We start from the raw sequence: 22,043 nt of genomic DNA on the forward strand, positions 1-22,043 counted from the left end.
CAGTTCTGATGTTTTACTACAATTTGATGTCCAACACAATGTAATGTTATGCTGCAGACATCGCCGTAGTGTACAACACTGGACAATCGTATATGTATGGTTTTAATTTTCTTTATTCGTACTCGGTCATTTTCGACCCAGTAATATAGTTTACTTGGTGCTAGAGATGTGTTTGCTGTTCATGGGAGATTCTCATAGAGCTCAATTTCTGGCGTATATTTATAAACTGCAAAGATATGATTTACTTAATATTGATTCGGCAATTGACGTGAAGTTCTGTGGAATTAGTGGCGGTTGTTTAACAAACTCGAACCATGTCCTGTTCTTTCAAGATTGATTAGTGAAGCATCATCCTGACTATGGTGTCATGTTCATTGGTAGTAACGATATTGATTAACCAGGCTCTACTGCATTAAATGCAGAGACCACAGCATTACGAAATGTTTCAATTGCTAAACTTTTCTTACGTTGCTACAATCCGAAACATATCTTTATTTGTCAATTTATTCTAAGGCAACACACCCGCCACATCCCAGCGTACATATACAATGATTTTATTATTGAGAAAAGCAAACAGGGTGTTTAAGCAAGAACTTGGAATACTTAACGTACTGGAATTTGAAAGGAATGAAACATTCTAATGCTAACATTTTACAGATAGCTGATACGTGTTCATTTCAACAACCTGGGATTTGAAATTTTTCCACAATGTGAGAGAAATGATTTTGAAGTGCATTGCAGATATGTAATTCACACATGCACTGGAAGATACTGTATTCTAATTGGTGGCACAATTGTATCTATATTATCATATAACAGTAAGTATAGACATAGTAAGTATATTAGCCGTCATATATGATAGAACCAAACCCATATGGGGTCCATTTCAGTTAGATAAACAAGACTTCCTGCAGGTTTATGAACATGGCAGATCTTGTATATCACAAATTTTCTGTCCATTTGTGGTAAAAGACTAAATGTAGTTAAATGGACTAATAGAATTATAAAGTCTAAACACATTGTCTGTATGTGTTTATATAGTTTAAATGTAGTTAAATGGTCTACTAGAATTATAAAATCTAGACACATTGTCTGTATTTGTTTATATTCTATTCCACTAAATAAATAATTGTTACAGACAAGTAATCTGCAGTCAAATACACCGCAGGTTGTCAAATGGGCAACAAAATATGATCGTTTTTGACAACTGTCTACATTTATGTAATCAAATGGGCTGCATGGAGTCAAATAGGTTACTAAGTCTATGTTACTCAGATATTTTGTCCGTATTGATGTAGTCAAATGGACAACAGTGTAGTCAGATGGACTACTTTGTATAGTCAGATGGACTTCTTTGTATAGTCAAATGGACTATATGTAGTCATATGGACTACATTATTTAGTCGATGGATTATTTTTACTGTATGGCTAAACACAGGATGACTGCCATACACTTTTAAAATGTTACAAGAAGAGATTGTTGTAAATACAGTATTATCTCGTGGAAGTTGATCTTTACATGCTGTTTTAGTAAGTATAGATATAGTAAGTATATTAGCCTGTCATATATGATAGAACCATTTCAGTTAGATAAACAAGACTTTCTGCAGGCTTATGAACATGGCAGATCTTGTATATCACAAATTTTCTGCCCGTTTGTAGTAAAAGACTAAATGTAAGTAACTGGACTAATAAAATTATAAAGTGTAAACAGATTTCTGTATTTGTTTATACGTTTGTGGCCGATTAGTTTAAATGTAGTTAAATGGTCTACTAGAATTATAAAATCCAGACACATTGTCTTTATTTTCTTATATTCTGTTCCACTATATAAATAATGGTTACAGACAAATAATCTGTAGTCAAATACACCGCAAGTTGTCAAATGGACAACAAAAAATGATTGTACTTGACAGCTGTCTACATTTATGTAGTCAAATGGGCTGCATGGAGTCAAATGGGCTACTAAGTCTATGTTACTCAGATATTATGTCCGTATTGATGTAGTCAAATGGACTATAGTGTAGTCAGATTGACTACTTTGTATAGTCAGATGGACTTCTTCGTATAGTCAAATGGACTATATGTAGTCATATGGACTACTTTATTTAGTCGATAGATTATTTTTACTGTATGGTTAAACACAGGAGGACTGCCATACACTTGTAACATGTTACAAGAAGAGATTGTTGTAAATACAGTATTTCTCGTGGAAGTTGATCTTTACATTTTCTCGTATATGGTTTTCTATTTCATATGCCACCAAGACAGCGAAGGCTGCTGCAGCTGGGGAAGCAGCTAAACCAAACGAAGAACAAACCAAATTGAGCAGGTTTTAGAAGCTAACACATCCAATTTATCAGAAAAAGACTTGAACACAATTATATCAAATGTTGTTCCTGCTGTCACACGAGGTATGTCGTAGGTTTTAAAAGATCTCGACTTGAAGGTACTACCGCCTGACTATTCAGAACCAAAACTTCGGAAAAGAACAGATACCTTTGGAATCCACACAAAGCACTTCAACATCTGCGTCAACACCAACTTTGCCAGCATCAGTTATGGATCCAATCTTTATGAAAATTGGTCAGCATATTTGTCTCCATGAAATCACGAAGTCAAACATGGTAGTGTGTCACTCAGGGTAGTGACCTAGGGCCATCCAGCCCTTTGTTTTAAATTCATTGTGGGCCACGCCCTGTATTCTCAATTTGATGGAAAATATAAGAAAGTAGTATCCCATGAAATAATACTAATTTTTAATACGAATAGTAATTCCAGGTCACAGCAGTGTGGTTTTATAGCTGGCTTACAGAGGTCGGTTGGTTCGACCCACCAGGCACAGTATCGGACTGGGACAAATGTTTGTTTATCATCCTAAATGGAGTTCAAAATGAAAAAATATGTAGTGAAATATGAGCCCCTTCAAAATATACAGGTTAATGAAGGCCAGAATCTAGAGGAATCGACATGCGAGCAGTGGGTTCACTTTCCAGGGCCGTTGTGAATCAATTCTCTAGACAGTTAAACTAGAACTTGCTCTCACCATTTACGTGTAACATTAGTACAAAATGAGACGACCCCAAGTCTCTAGCCCTCCCCGTCATGAAATCTATCAGAAAACGAGTGCCTTTCTGCTGCAAGTTCCAGGTAGAAAGAAATGTGGCGACAAACGAAACGGTACGAAATCCACGCTAAAATAGTTGTTCAGACTGCAAGGGTCAAAATTACTAAAAAAAAAAAAATAGTTTAAATAGTATAAATAAACATAAACTAGGGCAACTCACAATCGTCAGATAGTGTCTCAAACACGAGATATTGGCCGTTTTTCAAATTTCCACGGGTCTTCAAATTGAATGCTACGCTATGACACAGAATTCATAAGGTATTTTAAACGCCAATGTCTTTGGATTGGGCCAATTAGCGACACATCTCCGAAGGAACAGCATTGTTTCGCACAATATACAATGATATTATCGGATCGGTTTCACTGGCGGACCGGATAACACAATGAAATACCTACTGAACTGAACAATAAAAAAGAAATATCGCGTGTTGAGACAAAGGGGTCCGCACATGAGTGGATAAGTTTAATGATTTTTTTGAGTTAGGGAGTAGTCTATATTAGTATGAATTTTTTTCTAATTATGGCTTTAGACTCAAAAATAAGTCATTAAAGTATCAACTCAGGGCCGGACCCCTTTGGTTTGAGACGCTACTGGCGTTGTGAGTTGCCCTAGTTTAGTATTTATTTCTACTATTTATATTTTTTTTTATGGAATTGACCCTTGTAGTGACAAACATATTTTAGTCCGTGGATTTTCGTACCGTTTCGTGTGCCACATTAGTATACCTGGGAATGCAGCAGCAGAGAAAAGGCACTCGTTTCTGATAGATATTTCATGAATGGGAAGGGCTAGAGACTGGTCGGTCTCATTTGTAGCTAAATGTACACGTGAAAAATGGTGATAGGTAGTTTGTTGAACTGTCTAGAGAATATTATTTCACAAAGGCCCTGGAAGTGAACCCACTGCTAGCAGGGTCGATTCTCGAGATTCTGGCCTTCAGTAGACATATGTATATTTTGAAGGGGGCTCATATTTCACTACATATTTTTCATGGGCATGACTAGATACCGGAAAGGGCCCTTTCCGTGGTATCTGATCGGAAAGGGCCTAACATGATCGGAAAGGGCCTGTCATATGTTTATTATTGGGATATACTTAATTATTTCTTCATATTTCATTATGATATAGATAAAAGAAAATAAATTATGAAAAAAGTTATCAATTTGTTATTTTTAGATGAATTATACACAAAATACGAGTCATAGCATAAACCGCGCTGATCGGAAAGGGCTTAAAATGATCGGAAAGGGCCTGCTATATGTTTATCATTGGAAATTATTTTATTGTCTCTTCATATTTCATTCAAGAAATAAAAAATAAAATAATTGAAGATAAAAAAATTATCAATATCGATTTTTAAATGAATTATGGACAAAATACGGGTCATGACATAAACTGCGCTGATCGAAAAGGGTTTAACATGATCGGAAAGGGTCTGCAATATGTTTATTATTGGAAATTGTTTTTTTTTTATTTCTTCATATTTCAGTTATCAAATCAAAAAGAAAAGAACATACAAAGAAATATACCAATTTTTGATTTTTAAATTAATTATAGGCAAAATACGTACCAGTACATAAAGCGCGCTGATCGGAAAGGGCTTAACATTATCAGAAAAGACCGTCTATATGTTTATTATTGGAAATTATTTATTTATTTACCCATAGTTCATTTTATCAAATCAAAAAATTAAAGAACTTACGAAAAATAAAAAGATATAACATTTTTTTTATTTTTAAATGAATCATTGACAATATATGCGTTAGTACATAAACCACGCTGATCGAAAAGGGCTTAACATGATCGGAAAGGGCCTGCTATATGTTTATTATTGGAAATCATTTATTTATTTACCCATAGTTCATCATTATTTCTTCATATTTCATTTAACAAATAAAACAGAAAATAAATTCAGAAAAAAAGTCAGTATTCGATTTTTAAATGAATTATACACAAAACACGTATCAGTGCATAAACGGCGCTGATCGGAAAGGACAGTCCGTATGTTTATTACTGGAACTAATTGAATAATTTCTTCATGTTTAATTTGATAAATTAAGAAGAAAATAAATTATGAAAAATCACTTTTCAAAAGAATTATATTATGTTTAATATATAATTACAAAAACGTTTACTGCGTTCATTGTCAAAGCAGAATTAACATAATATATGCGGCGTAACAAACACGTGCCTCTGATTAGTCCTGATAGAGTTTGATTGGATTATCACTCCTATTGATTATATGAATTAATCAGTGTATTTGTAAGCACACACAAGTGACATGCGACAAATACGGTCTAACAATTTCTTTATACTGGACAGATAATCGCCTTGAATGAAGCATCATTTACTCAATGGCAGATTATTTTAACAACGAAAAGCCGTAAAAACATCCTTAACCTTTTGATTGACACGTATAGCAATCGGTGTTTACTCAACTTGTTGATTGACAGGTGACTCTTGAATAACGTTTCCGTTCGTTATAAACAATTATAAGGTACTTAAGGTACTTTAAACAGAACGATAGGCAATGAATTTTTAAAAGTATATTTCAAGAATATTTGTTATAATTAAACTTTCAGTTGATCTGTATCAATTACATTCATGTATCATGTTTAATTTATCAAATAAAGAATAAAATAAATTATTAAAAAGTATTTCTTTCGATATATGAGATATTTGAAAACTGTTCATTCTTCAAAGTTTTTAGGATATAGAATATGATATCATTTGTGACTGTTATTCATACAGTAATGTGGATGTCTAAAAGTAGATTATTAAAAGTCTCTTGTAATTCATTTATCATGTTAAGCCCTTTCTGATCAGCGCGGTTTATGTCATGACCCGTGTTTTGTCTATAATTCATTTAAAATTCGAGTATTGATGATTTCTTTATTTTGAATTATTGTCTTTTTCATATGTTAAATGAAATGTGAAGTAATAATTAAATAATTTTCAATAATAAACATGTGACAGGCCCTTTCCGATCATGTTAAGCCCTTTCCGATCAGCGCGGTTTAAGTCGTTACTCGTATTTTGTCTATATAATTCATTTAAAAATAAAAAAAATGATAACTTTTTTTCATAATTTATTTTCTTTTATAATGTCATAATGAAATATGAAAAAATAATTAAATAAATTCCAGTAATAAACATATGGCAGGCCCTTTCCGATCATGTTAAGTCCTTTTTGCGGAAAGGGCCCTTTCCGGTATCTAGTCATAGCGATTTTTCATTTTGAACTCATTTAGGATGAAAACAAACATATTTTTGTCCCAGGTCCGATACTGGTGCCTGTTGTTCTACCCAGGTGCCCGCTTGTGATGAAATAATGCACGGAGGGGCATTTGGAGTCTTCCTCCACCGTTAAAGCTGGAAATTCGCCATATAACTAACAAAACAAACAACGAAGCACAGCTATTTAGTGTGGTGTAACCTGCCACCTCTGATTTAGTAGTTTTATACCATAACGGTGTAAGTAGATAAAATCTACCTTCCGGTATTGCACATTTTCCGAGTTGAATTTGTAATTTCCGAGTTGTGTCCTACTCTTGATGATCTTTTGATATACTCTTTCAATTTAAAGGTGAGATTTTCATATTCCTTTTCATGTTACAGAAGTATATACTTACAGATTATCAAGAACCTGCGTATATGAATGAATTTGAACATGAATAGTATCCGGATAGGAGCAGTAGACTGAACTTCGCTGTTCAAAGACTGTTCTGTTTATTCTTCTTAGTTGACAAATGAACGAACAAAGAGTTTTTAATGACTTGCAGTGTTTTAACTGCATTATCTGGTTGTTACTTGCTCACAGGCTGATGCATAATTTTAAAATCTTTGTTAGCAAGTTTTATTGTAAAGCTGTTTACGATACTGGTACTGATGATAAACCCGGACAGATGATAAAGTCGACCATCATGGAAAATATTCGATTGCAATCGGTTATTTATAAAATTGAACACACCATCTAATAGTTTCCACTGACAACACCAACTGGTGTAAACAAAAACAACATTGGTAAGTATTCTGTATAAATAAATGACTTAGGCCTACATTTATTTGTTTAAAAAATATTTATCCAAAATTACTGGGGAAGAGGGTGTTTTTTTGCGCATGCTCACTGTCGAAACATGAAGGCCTGACATTGGGTCACTTTTCATTATTTGAACGGGAATGACTGTTGCTGCTTTTTGGGGAAAGTTTCAATATAATAATACCAAGAAAATTTTGTAAATGACAAAGTGGTCGAATTTATCATCAGTCAACGTTCATACAGTCCCCATTTTACAAACCCCTTTCCGGGCCTCACTTCTTGTGGGTTTGCTTACTAAATATAAATTTGAATTATGTAAAGTTTTCAGCAAATGTTATGCTTTATTTTGATGCCAATCATTAATTACAATTTGCAGAAATAAAAAAGTTACAGTTAAAAAAACTCATTTTCTGTTCGGGTTTATCATCAGTACCAGTACTGTCAGACTCAGAACTTGACGAAAATTATCAGTCATGAATATATTTCATTCATAAAAGCTGTATGAATTATTTGACCTAAATGAAACATTCACAACTAAATAGTAAATTTCAGCTCCTGGTTCTTTGCAGAGATATTGAAGTCATTTTTTCTGACCACAGCAATGTTAGGGTGTCCTAAGTAAGGATGAAACGATATTGAAATTCACTGTATCACGGTACATTTATGATTAGTCTGGCGATACGCGTATTGTATCATAGGCCTGTTTCACGATACAGAAACGATATAGTGAATAGTAGAGTCATTGAATGAAAACTTTTATACAATCACTGTTTTAAAATAGCAACTAAACAAATGTATCATTTATGACAGTTTCTTTAACTTTAAAGCAAAATTTCAAGTACTTTCCAAGTGTAGGAACATTGATTTGTTTTCATTTTGTCACATGAATGCTTACTTATGGTACTCCATTTGTATTGCGATATGTACTGTATAGTTGAATCTGTATCCTGATATGTATTGTATCATGAGACTAGAGTATCCTTACAGCCCTAGGGTGTCCCACAGGCTATTATCACATGTCGTGTGCGACATGCCTTCACGCTTTGAGTTGTATATTTGACATTCCTTACTTTTCCCAACAACCCTTAATTGCCGAATCGGCTTGTCATAAAAGCACCATTATTAATATTATCCCTTCCATGCCAGTTAGTGAGTTACTCCGGTATTAGTATAATTTCTATTGCTGTCACATGTCACTTGATCTAAATTGTCGGTAAAATAAGCGATAGGCTTACATGAGAAGAGCTAACTGAGTCATTAAAACTAAAACATTCTGGGGGACCCCCCCCCCACCCCCACCCCCACACAACAGCAGATCTTGCAACATATGCCTTCCAAACTTTCTGACTAGAACTCTGAACTTTATTATATAGATTCACTCTGTTGTTAAGTTTGTTAATATGTGATAAAACTAATGTAAAAAGGCTTAAATTTCATACAGTTGAGCTTCCATTTATTTGATAGGAAATTCCAGAGCATGAGCTCACAGAGAGGTAACGTTAAGAAATCAAGGCCACAGAAATACCAGAATAAGTCGGCATTTAAGAATGTATATCACGACACAAGCAAGAGAACCCAGCAAATCGTGAATACCGAGGTGACCGGAGTTTGTGCAAGATGTAAGGACTGCATTGATTGGAAGATCAAATACAAAAAATACAAGCCACTTTCTCAGCCCAAAACATGGTATGACTATGCTTTTTAATATATGAATACCTTAAAAGTTAACAAACACATCATTGGGTAGCATTTAACCAATCGTATTAAATGCTCTTTCTGCGTTTTATTGTCCATTGACTTGAAAAACAAACTGTGGAATACTGTTAGTGCCAAAATGTAAAAACTATTTAATGATATATGAAAGTACGAAATGTGAAAAATACTTATGTGAAAATGCAAGTCTTTATTCAGTGAGGTAATATCAAAATGCCAAAATTTAATTTCCCTTTAACAGGAAAAAAAGATTTTAGTGGTAATATCTGAATTTTGTAGAAGGTATTTATATTTCCTCACCATATTTCTTATGCTTTGAAAGATTGTTTTGAAAACAGCAAGCAGAAGAATTGGGTCAGTTTAATCTGGTTGAAAAGTGGTTGTTATCCATTGTTTCAGTGTTTTGTGCAAAGAGAGGACAGTCAAGTTAGCTTACCATGTATATTGCACAAAGTGTAGTTCCACAAGTAACAAGTGTGCAAAATGTGGGGAGAAAAAAGATGTAGTCTTGCGGTGAGTGAAAGTCTAACTTCTTCTATTTATTTTTTTTGCCGAAAAGGTAAAGATACATGTATTAAAAGACATTGTTTAAAGTAAATTTATGCTCTTTTTGTCCCTCTAGTTGAAGTGTACATTAATAATACCTGTACCAGCCCTTTCCAAACTGAAGTGTTCTGACACAGTTGTATTAATATTTTTGCCATCAGTGACAGATAATAAAATATCAAGGCAAAATGATGCTGTTGCTTAAGTTTTAACCCTTAGCCTGCTAAATTTTTAAAACGGACTGGTCCATCATTCAATTTGGGCAATACCATTTATTATTCGAAGGGGTGTTTACTGAAAATTCACTGACTGAAAGGCGAAAAGTGCAGACCATGATCAGACTGCACGGATGTGGAGGCTGATCTTGGTCTGCACTGTTCGCAAAGGCAAAATCACTTGCCGCCAGCAGGCTAAAGATAAGGGTATATTCTGTTTGTTGACAACAAGATCGTTGTCACTGGAATAACTCAAGAGTTCTAGATTATATTATGAAATTCTCAGTTCTTAAAAAAAAGACATATTTTGAAGACTGATGTTTTCTTTTTCATAAAGCTGGGGTTTGCCAAGGTTCAGTAATAAATGGTTGTAATATTTAACTCTGATACTTGTGCTGTATAGAAAACTGTGTGCTTCAGACTTCCTTATATGTTCTCCAGCAGCTCTTATTTTGTATATTGTTAATGGAAAAAAATGTTATATTTTTGTGTTTTAGACCAAAACTATCTGAGGCCGAGCAAGCGAGTGAAGATAGAGAATTACAGTTTGAGCTGGAGCAGTTACCTGAAAGGAAAAGAAGTGAGTACTGAATAATGTCAATGTTTAAATGAGTAGTCATAGGTATTTGAAATTCATATGCAAAAAGGAGTACCAGTATAATAGGTTTGAGAGGATATGGTCAGGGAGACCCCTTTCCAATTTGTTGAACATAGGAGTCTACATATCCCATTTCAAGAGTTCTAAATTAGATAGTGCTTCCGGTGTAAACAGGTATGGCGGTAATTTTGGGCGCTCTTCAAAAATCTGCAAAAATGATGTGAACACTCACAAAAGAGGGAAGTGAGCTGAAGTATAATGTGATTAAAACTTAGACAATATATTCTTTAGATGTGAGCATTCCTAAAATCTGCCCTCAAATGTGACTTTGCCGAATCGTTATCTGAATCGTTATCCCACCCACTCTTTCGACACCTTCATGTCGTGGGTCAAACCATCTACTCGAAGGAGGAAAAGAAACAAATCTTCACCCCTTGAAAAGGACTGGATAAAAAAACATAAGTCTTATAGAGACGGGAATGATTCTGATATAAGTGAAAACAGTGACTATAGTGTGTTCAGTGATAGAGGTGAACTTGACCCAGAACTTGACCCTGAAAAACAAACTTTAAATATGGCCGCCAAATTGACCAGAGAAGAACTGAAAGAACTAGGTCAGTTTTTAGTGAAAGAAATTAAAGAGAACTTAATAGTCGAGTTAAAAAACGAATTTAAAGCCATGGTAGAGATCGAAACTGAAATCATGCGATCACAGATCAACGCTCTGAAAGAAGAGAACGCCTCACTGCGAGGGTCCTTAAAAAATGCCTTCTTACAACTTGACGACCTCGAACAGTACGGTCGCCGCATGTGCTTAGACATCTCAGGCGTTCCCGGAGACACTGGGGATGCGAATGAAAATGTTGAAAAAAAGATCCTTGATCACATCAGCAAAATCAAACTTCCGAACGGCCAGAAACTCAACATCTCCAGTCAGGATATTGACAAGTGCCATCGTAAAGGCCGTTTCAGGAATGACGTTAGCTACAACAGAAGGGTGATAGTAAAATTCACCAATTCTAAAGCCCGCCAGTGTCTATATGCCAACAGGAAAATTCTTGGTAACGGCATATTCGTTCAAGAAAACTTGACGAAACATAGAGAAAAGATAGCATATGAGGCCCGCCAGCTAGTGCGTGACAAAAAACTCACAAAAACCTGGGTCGCTGGCTGCAAAGTGTTCGCACTGATGAAAATCAACGGAAAAGATGACATTAAAATAAATATTATAGACATGGATACAATCCAGTGCGTTAGAGAAGGCCGGCTGCCTAAACCCAGCCCGTACCCAGGACACGCCTAAAGGTGCTTGTGCTAAATATCAGCAAATAAACTAAAATACAAAACGTTGTACTAAATTTTGACATCACCTATATGTATCATAAACAAGTGATAAACTTACTTTATCGACATAATTCCACAGTTAACGCCGGTTAACTTTTCCAATATCCTTTTTTACACTGTTTGATATATCCACCGTGTACAATAAAAGTTCACATTGTTTGAAAAACATATTTAAACGTAATTAAAATTCACATCTTCATAAATATTAGCACAAAATTTCGTGCTTCTGTTAAATTTAGATCATGTAGATTGTGTATCATGTAAAAACATATTGTAGAAGTTGTATATACCGTGTTTTTCACTCCATGCTCGAATAATACTAGTTACTATAAAATTGCCCTTGAATGACATTCCTATCTGTACTATACTTTACTATCACGATATTCGCGTGCATACATTTTAACTCTCCCAACCTTCACAATTTTCTAGAACATGTATATGCTATTTATACAACACACGACAAGAGGTCAGTAGGCTATTCTTATACGAATTAATAAACCGGATTACTTTTACGGAATATTGTAGGTAAGCTTGAGAATTCATTTAGTATTTTTACTTTTAGATTTTTTAAAAACTTTATATAATTATGTTTTGAAGACTACTCACTTTTTTTCAAAACGGAAACATACATTTGTTGGTTTGTTTATTAAAAATATTAAGACGTTGATATTAAAAGTCTATTGTTCAGATCCATAATAGAATGTATCTATCAATTTTTCTATTTCACGTACTCAAAATATAATGTGTGATTTGACTCTTACGAAGTGTATGCTCTGTTCTGCTCGTACATGTAAAGCGAAAGTCCGATCTAATGTAATTTTACGGTTTGTAAAATTTTGTAATAATTGAAGTCATTCTTTGTGTATCTTACTAACTTAGGTAAAACAGAATGAAAATGTTGTATACACCCTGTATCTATTTTACGTCGTGCTTGAATAACAGATATTACTATAAAACTGCCATTGAATGACATCCCTGTCTTTACTATACTTTACTATCACGATATTCACGTGCAATCATGCCAACTCTCCCAACCTTCAAGTTCAAGTTCAAATACATGTATATGCTATTTATACAAAAGACAGGTGGTTAATAGTCTATTTTTAAACGTTTATCTCTATATCAGATTATTGTGATTGAATATCGTAAATGAGTTTCAGAATTCAATTGGTATTTTCACATCAAGACTTTTTAAGGATGTATAAATGTGATGAAGACCACCTACTTTCTCCAAAACGCAAACATAAGTTTGTTGTTGTCTTTTTTTTGACGTTTATTATTCATAACGATTAGACATTGGCACAAAAAATCCATTGTACCCATAACCTAGAATGTTCCTATTATTTTTCTATTTTACCGTATTACACTATTCAGATATAATATGTGTTTTGACTCGCTATGCTCTGCTCTGTTCATATATGTACAGCGAAAGTCCTATTCAATATAATATTACGGTATGTAAAGTTTATAATCTTTAATTGAGGTCGTTTTCTTGGGTATTTTCATGTGAACTCAAGTAAAACGCACTATAAGGTTGCATACTCTCTGTATCAAATAGTCATCTTTGAGAATAATCTAACGTATTCTAATTCATGCTCGAATAACACTTATTACTATTACTACGAAATTGCCAATGAATGGCATTCCTCTCTGTACTATACTTTACTCTCACGATATCCACGTGCAGTCTTTCTAAATCTCCCAACCTTCACCTATATGCTATTTATATACCCGACAAGCGGTCAGTATGCTATTTTTAAAGGAGTGAATTATTGGTTTTTCCCATATCAGATTATAGTGATCTTGAATATGTGTTAAAGACTATACACTTGTTTGCTTGTAATGTTCATACTGTTTAGTTAGAGTCATTAAAGTCTATTATTCTTATTCATAATATAGAATGTTCTATTAGTTTTACTGTTCACATTTTATTATACTGTACTAGTAGGCCTATGTTTTGTCTCTTACGAAGTGTATGGTAAAGTTATATCTAATGTAATTTTACGGCATGTATTATTTACAAAGTTTAATTGTAGACGTTCTTGTCACTGTACTATCGGACATTTTTGTATCGACGGATATACTATTCGATTGGATCATGCATAAAATGTATATAATTATCTATGCAAAATTATATTTGTATGAAATATGCATGTGTTTTAAAGACAAAAGCAAACGTAGTTACTCCATTATACAAAGTTTTAGTATGAAAGAAGTGATATTCTATGGTAATGTATACCAGATACAATTTTACTTGCTATGGTTATAAATAAAATTTAAGAAATGATTATAATACTCATAATATAAATATTACTATATAAATATTGTTTGCACCTTCTACTTGAAAGAAGCGATATTTAACTTCAATATAGCATAACTAAAATTAATAAATATTCACTTTTTGGACAGTGATTACATGTTATAAGTAAAGATATACATGTAGCTCGCATTGTTTACAACGATAATCATAATAACGAAAGTAGTTACGATCCTAAATAACTTCCCACAAATTAATATTTCCTCAGGAAATTCTCATCTTTTTATGCTTCTTTTTTTTCCTTTTGCTATGTTTTTTGTTCTTTTCATTTTTTTGTTTGAGAATATGCTGCTGTACTATTTTTGTGTCGGCTTATGTGGTCATGTTTTGTGCTCTGGTCCTCGCTGGCTTCGGTGTGGGGGCTCGCGGGGGGATTACATTTGCGCACTTGTTCTATTTATTCTTGCTAAGCTTGAACTTCACATTTTTTACTCGTAATATAACTCGTGCGCGAATCGAGGCGACGACTCAAGATAGTATCAATCTTAAACCGTATCATAGCTGTGGCTTATTTATAAACAACGTTTTGCGATTTGACATTACATTAACATTCACAGAATTGTTTATATATGGGTTTCTGCAGTTTGACATGGTTTTGATAAAAATAGAATCGATTCTATATCAATCATTGGTTGCAATTTTGATTGCTACTTTAATACGTTTGTCAGGAGATGTTCATCCAAATCCGGGACCAAACACCCCAGATAATTCTTTCTCTAGTTCATCTTCATCTGTAAACCTTCTCAAAAATGGCCTTAGTATAATGCATTTGAACATTCAAAGTCTTCGTCCGAAAATAGATCTTCTCGAGATCGAAGCCCAATCCTATGATATATTGATTTTCTCAGAAACTTGGCTTACATCAGATATCGACAGTAATGACCTTAAAATTCCAAACTTCGGTCTCCCGTTCAGAAAAGATCGAGTTGATAGAATTGGCGGTGGTGTTGCAATCTATTTGCGTGATACCTTACATGGTAATATACGAAATGACCTCATGATCAACGGATTAGAGGCTATCTGGATTGAAACAAATATAAATGATAAAAAACTACTAGTAGGCGGTTTTTATCGACCACCGAATGCCAATAACGAATACTGGTCACTCATAGAAGAGAGTTTTGACAGGGCATATAACACCAAACTTGAAAATATAATAACAGCAGGCGATTTTAATATAAATGTAGCTGGCTCTCATTCACATAAAATCGACAATTTAGTTGCGTCTTATAATTTTGAACAATTGATTACAGAACCTACCCATTATACGGAAAATTCGTACTCTGTTATAGACTTAATTATTGTAAAAAATAGCAACAGCATACTAGCTAGTTTTGTAAATGACCCATTTATTCCTGACCTTACCAGATATCATTGTCCCGTTGTTCTAGTCTTAAAACTAAACAAAATGAAAAATGACAGTTTTAAGAGAAATATTTGGAAATATGACCAAGGGGATTTCAATAATTACAGATCTATTTTAGGAAGTGTTCACTGGGATTCTATTCTTTCAAATGATAATATGGAACATATAGCACTAAGCATAAACGAAACCATTATAGACGCCGCAAAAAAAACAATTCCGAATAAAGAAGTAACTATCCGCCCAAACGACGTTCCTTGGTTTAAGAGTAATATCCGTAAACTAATTAGAAAGCGAAACAGATCTCACAAAAAAGCTAAAGAAAATAATACTGAATATTATTGGGCAAAATTTCGAAAAATTAGAAATGAGGTAACGAAACAAATAAAAAAAGCAAAAGCGGACTATAAACTAAATCTTATAAACAGGATTAATGATAATTCATTAACTGTCAAGGAGTGGTTTAAAATTGCAAAAAATATAACTAAAAACCAGAAAAACACTGATACTATCCCAACATTAAAAACCCGAGATCTGACTGCCTCAACAAATACAGAAAAGGCGGATATTTTAAACAATTATTTCTGTAGTCAGTCAAATATAGATGATACTAATAAAATTCTGCCGAATATTGAACAACCCTTAAACACTCTTTTATCTACTTTGCAGATTTCGAGGCAAGATGTTATCGACGCCATTAATCAAATGGACTCATCCAAAGCGTCTGGCCCTGACCAGATAAGCCCAAAACTGTTAAAAGAGGCATCCGTGGAACTTTCAAGTCCTCTTTCGCAATATTTCAACATTCTTTTAGCGAAATCTTTCTTCCCAGATGAATGGAAAAAGGCAAATGTTACGCCAATTTTTAAAAAATCAGATCCCTCTAATCCTGGAAATTATCGACCTATATCTCTATTAAGTTGTGTGGGTAAATTAATGGAACGTTGTGTACATAAGCATGTTTATAATCATTTGATAAATCAAAATCTACTTAGCCCATTTCAGTCCGGATTCATTCGTGGAGATTCTACAACAAATCAGTTAGTTTATATCTATAATGATATTTGCAAGGCTCTTGATGATGGCAAGGAGATACGAGTAGTTTTCTGCGATATTTCAAGAGCGTTTGACCGTGTTTGGCACCGTGGATTAATACATAAATTATCGTCTTTTGGAATAAGGGATTCCCTTTTACAGTGGTTTACATCATATTTAGAAAACAGAAAACAACGCGTAGTCTTAAAAAACTCAAATTCAAAATGGAGGAACGTAATGGCCGGGGTGCCACAGGGCTCGATCCTCGGGCCTCTTCTTTTTCTCATTTATATAAACGACATTGTGAAAGATATTAAATCAAACATTCGATTATTCGCCGATGACACAAGCTTATATCTAGTAGTTGACGATCCAAAAGACGCCGCATCTCAACTCAACTCTGACCTCGGTAAAATAAATCATTGGGCAAAAACTTGGCTAGTTGATTTTAATCCTAATAAAACGGAAACTCTTCTCATTTCTAGAAAGTATAATAAACCTCACCATCCGAACTTATTCATGAACAATATTCTTATAAAAACAGTAGAAGAACATAAACACTTAGGAGTCATATTTTCAAGTGATGGTAAATGGCGCCCTCATATTTCATCCGTTATTACTCGTGCATGGCAGAGAATAGGAATACTAAGGTCGATGAAATTTATTATCAACAGACAATCGCTCGAACGCCTTTATATATCTTTTATAAGACCACTTCTCGAGTACAGTGATGTCCTTTGGGACAACTGTACTGAAGAACTTAAACGCGAACTAGAAGCGATACAAACTGAAGCAGCGAGAATTATTACCGGCGCGACGAAGCTCTGCAGTATTAACAACCTGTATACCGACTTAAAGTGGGAAACACTATCTAACAGAAGAAAGAAACATAAACTTATACTATTCTACAAAATGAAAAATGACATTTCCCCAAGCTACTTATGTGACCTTATCCCTCCTTCTACACAGAATAGATATCAATTAAGAAAATAACACGAATATTCCCTTATTAAATTGTCGTACACAATTATATAAAGATTCTTTTATTCCATCCGTGATTCGTGAATGGAACGCGTTGTCCGAAGAAATCAAAGCAAGTCCTTCGTTAGAAATATTTAAGAGACGCTTAAACAGCAACGTAACCAAACCCCCGCCGCATTACCTTTCAGGAAGTAGGATTGGTCAAGTACTACATACTCGTCTCCGTCTAGGCTGCAGTTCCCTAAATTATGACCTTTTTCGTAAATCAATTTCAAATAATCCTTATTGTATATGCGGTGAACCAGAAACAACAAATCACTACCTTTTATCATGCCCGATTTATATACCACAAAGACAACTGCTCCTAAATGAATTACCTTGTGCACCCACTATTAATAACTTACTGTTTGGTAACGAACACTTAACAACGACTCAAAATATATCGGTCTTTACTAAAGTGCAACAATACATCGTTGCCTCGAAGCGATTCTCCACGTGACCGGCATACCGGTGTGTGCGGGTGACCATTGGCGCGGACTGGCTGCATGCAGCACATTCTTAGTACCAAGCAGCATTTCTCAACTATTTTCACAATGTTCATACTTTACTAACTAAAAAGATATAAAAAGAGTTTAAACTAACAAATAAATAGACAAACACCATATTCTTTTACACTCTATCCTTACAACATGTTTTACTGTCGAGGAAATGAATTAATATAAGTTTTCGCTGAAAACTTGTTTTCAGATCCTTTACATCATTTTGATTGTAAATGTTACTGTATATATTTATGTACTTGATATATCTAATAAATACTGTTTAAACTAAACTAAGAGTTCTAAATTTTTGTTTACACCAGTTGGTGTAATAAGTGGTTGCTATTAGATGGCGTGTTCAATTATATAAATAACCAATTGCAATAAAATAATTCGAAGGTGGCCGACTTTATCATCTGTCCGAATTTATCATCAGTACCAGTATAGTAATCTTCAAGTCGAGAATTATGTCTCCCCCATAAAATGGTTGGTTTTGCTGTCCGTCTGTCCGCATTAAGCTTGTCGGGCTTTCACAGGTCAAACTGCTGGCCGGATTTTGACGAAACTTCTTAGGAGTGATCAGTACCAACCCTAGTTGTGCATATTGCCAGCACATTCAGCTTTGCTGCACAAAATGGCCACCAGAGCTAAAAATAGAAAATTCTTGTTTGGCTTTCACAGGTCAAACTGCTGGCTGGATTTCAACGAAACTTCATAGGAGTGATCAGTACCAACCCTAGTTGTGCATATTGCTGGCATGTTTTGCTTCGCTGCACAAATTGGCCGCCAGAGCTAAAAATAGAAAAATCTTGTCCTGCTTTCACAGGTCAAACTGCTAGCTGGATTTCAATGAAACTTCACAGGAGTGATCAGCAGCAACCCTTATTGTGCATATTGCTGGCATGTTTTGCTTCGCTGCACAAAATGGCCACCAGAGATAAAAATAGAAAAATCTTGTCCGGCTTTATAGGTCAAACTGCTAGCTGGATTTCAACAAAACTTCAGAGGAGGGATCAGTACCAACCCTTGTTGTGCATATCGCCGACACGTTCCGCTTCGCTGCACACAATGGCCACCAGAGCTAAAAATAGAAAAATCTTGTCCGGCTTTCACAGGTCAAACTGTTAGCTGGATTTCAATGAAACTTCACAGGAGTGATCAGTACCAAGCCTAGTTGTGCATATCGCTGGTATGTTCTGCTTTACTGCACAAAATGGCTACCAGAGCTAAAAAAATTACAAAAATCTTGTCCGGTTTTCACAGGTCAAACTGCTGGACAGATTTCGACGAAACTTCACTGGAGTGATCAGTACCAAGCCTAGTTGTGCATATCGCCAACACGTTCCGCTTCGATGCACAAAATGGCCACCAGAGCTTAAGGTATACATAGGGGGGAGACATATGTTTTTGTGACAAAAACACCTTCTAGTTTGTTTTGTTTTTGTTCCTTTCAGGAACTTTCATGAGATTGCAAGATAAAGGTCTTCCCACAGAGTGTGGCAGTACATCAGATTATCAAATGGATGGCAGTACTGATGGTGATCATGGTGATGAAGATGATGATGATGATGATGATGAAAATATTGATGAACCTAACATTGATTCTATAGGCTGTGATACACAAAATGCCTGTGCTAATGAATTAAGTGAAAATGAAACGGGAAACCATTCTAACTCGGTTACAAGAACTGCTGGGATAGATTCACTATCCAATCAGATTTCTGAAGTAACAGTCAACGAAAACAAGTCTTGTGGACATCAAGAGGAAAATGAAATAGCTAAATTAAATGATGCTTGAAGTAATGCAAGTTATTCCAGAGGAAATTTAATCTGTATTAAGAATGTAATAAAAAGAAATTTTTTCATGGTCAGTGGCTTAACTTTGTAACCTTTTTAGCTCATCTGATTTTTTGAAGAAAAAAAAATGATGAGTTATTGTCATCACTTGATCGGCCTTGGTCAGCTTTTCTGCTAAACTATCAAAACAATTGCTTTTAAACTTGCAACACTTGTTCACCATCAATAGCTGACTCTGTACAGCAAGAAACATAACTCCATCCTGCTTTTTGCAAGAATTATGGCCCCTTTTGGATTTAGAAAATATATCAGATTTCTTGGTTAAGTTTTGTGTTTAGGTCAGCTTTTCTCCTAAACTATCAAAGCATTTTGCGTTAAAACTTTCAAAAGCTGACACTCTACAGCAAGAAGCAAAACTCCAGCCTGCTTTTTGCATGAAGTGTGGCCCCTTTTGGATTTAGAAAAAATCAGAGTTCTTGGTTAAGTTTTGTGTTTAGGTAAACTTTCCTACTTAACTCTCAAAGCTATTGCTTTAAAACTTGGAGCAGTTATTTGCCATTTAAAGCCGACTCTGAACAGCAAGTACCATAACTCTACATTGCTTTTTGCAAGAATTATGGCCCCTTTTGGACTTAGAAAATCATGGGTAGGACAATATTTCCATTATACAGAGACAAAACAATCGGATGAGCATCGATGCTCTTGTTAAAGTCTGTTATGCTTGTTGATAAATAACAAAGATAAGTATATAAAACATTCTTATATGTTCAGGTTGCGTTTAGCAGCGTTTTAAAGAATGGGGTCAAGAATTGAATATTCTTTGATGAAGAATGGTTGATGCATGGACCAGTGCGGGAAAATTATGATGTCAGATAGCCTCCTGAGGCCTAGGAAGAATGAAGTTTAACATAATTTTTATCACCATGTTTTAATAAGCATGTAAGAATAAAAAAACACGACCTTATTGTGGTTTTTTGCCTGAGTTACCAAGATGTTCGGACTAATGCCCTTGTGCAAAGTACGGTATGTATATCTGAACAGTGGTAAATCTGAAATCAAGTATACAAAGTCCTTGATTATGATAAATAAAGGATCAACCACCAAACTTGAAAAATGTGTTTTATAGTTGCCAACTTTATTTACATCAGAAATCAGGTCTCCAGATAATTTTTTTGGCCTAAGAGTATTTACTCGTCATAATTCTTGCGAAGGAGTAAAATGGTAAAATCTGAAATTGACTAGGAGTAATTTTACTCCTGAAAATTTGTAAATGAGAAAAAACACAGAAATCAGTTTTATAACATATGTATCTATTGGGTGTAACACCCATGACTTTGTTTGCAGTTCAGTTTCATTCAGCGTTCAAGTTTTTGCTTCTTTTTCTCCATTGGCTTGCTTTGGCTTCACACTGTCAAATCCAGTAGATTATTCCATATACCTTTAACCATGTTTTGGTAATCATTTTTTGTTGGTTTAAAGAATGCGTAGCACGTTTGTTCACTTCATACATTCTTAGAAAGAGACATGTTGTTGTTTACCCCACACCGGAAGTTGATATTTTAAATCAACACCGCTTTAAAATACACTTCCTTACAATCAATGCTAATTCCCAACAATTTGATTTACGCACGCAATGAGTGAATAATATAGTTTAACCTAGGTTTATAGAGTACCATTCAATGCCTGTGTACTTTCAATGTGGCAGAATGAATGCCGATCGTGCTGTGTTATGTAAAGCATCCTGATGATTCAGATTTTGTTTACGCTAGTAAAAAGTCACTACATGCGTTTCTGTAATTTCATGTTCGTTTTTATAGGCTAAAAAATTAGCAGACATGCGTATATGCATTATTTCAAAGCGTAATTTACGCTAATACGCATCTTATCTGGAGCCCTGAGAAATATGTATGGGCAGATTGCTGGCTTAGTTTTATCTCCCCGTATAGAGACGAGATGTTGATTTTGGTCCAGTTCTACAAGTTAACTATTGTTTAATTTTGAGCAGACTATGAAGAAAGATCCCAACTAATCAGTAACTGTTATGGGCCCTTGAAGTTATGTAATACAGAGTATTTTTGAAACATGTCGTAAATACAGCAGCACACATTATCGATATGATGTTCCTCCACAGTCCTATTGAACCCCGCCCTGAAAGAGCTCCATTATTTACCTGTGTGGGTATGTTACAAAACTCCCACATAATAGTCACCTATAAGGAATCACATGATTATGGCACATTCTATACTAATGACATCATAAAGTGTACCCTAAAGTCACGGGACGCTGTGTCATTAGTTTTGCAAATGACTAAAACCATGATGTTAGGGGATTTGTGCCTTGGCATAAACTGAACCCTTTCCCAATCAAAGGGAAGCTGATATGCTGGTTGCTTAAACCCCATTTCTTTGTTTAAACTGACTTATCAGTCGCT

General features: G+C 34.7%; 1 protein-coding gene across 1 annotated transcript; it reads left to right on the forward strand.

The window, feature by feature from the left end:
• The first annotated feature begins 6,584 nt into the window (after positions 1-6,584).
• Positions 6,585-19,686, forward strand: LOC123522842 (uncharacterized protein C9orf85 homolog). Its single transcript, XM_045300307.2, has 5 exons — positions 6,585-6,714; positions 8,632-8,853; positions 9,280-9,393; positions 10,139-10,221; positions 19,270-19,686. Exons 2-5 carry the CDS (start codon positions 8,645-8,647, stop codon positions 19,611-19,613), a joined length of 750 nt encoding a protein of 249 aa, XP_045156242.2. The 5' UTR covers positions 6,585-6,714; positions 8,632-8,644; the 3' UTR covers positions 19,614-19,686.
• Positions 19,687-22,043: the final 2,357 nt, after the last annotated feature.

The sequence above is a fragment of the Mercenaria mercenaria genome, chromosome 8 (assembly GCF_021730395.1).
Source record: "Mercenaria mercenaria strain notata chromosome 8, MADL_Memer_1, whole genome shotgun sequence".
Classification (NCBI taxonomy): Eukaryota; Metazoa; Mollusca; class Bivalvia; order Venerida; family Veneridae; genus Mercenaria; species Mercenaria mercenaria.

Excerpts from the sequence above, each read along its gene's own strand:
- LOC123522842 (XM_045300307.2), top strand. The coding sequence starts at position 8,645 with ATGAGCTCACAGAGAGGTAACGTTAAGAAATCAAGGCCACAGAAATAC. Across the intron at positions 8,854-9,279 it reads CTTTCTCAGCCCAAAACATG|TGTTTTGTGCAAAGAGAGGA; the intron begins GTATGACTATGC and ends CCATTGTTTCAG. Across the intron at positions 9,394-10,138 it reads AAAAAAGATGTAGTCTTGCG|ACCAAAACTATCTGAGGCCG; the intron begins GTGAGTGAAAGT and ends TTTGTGTTTTAG.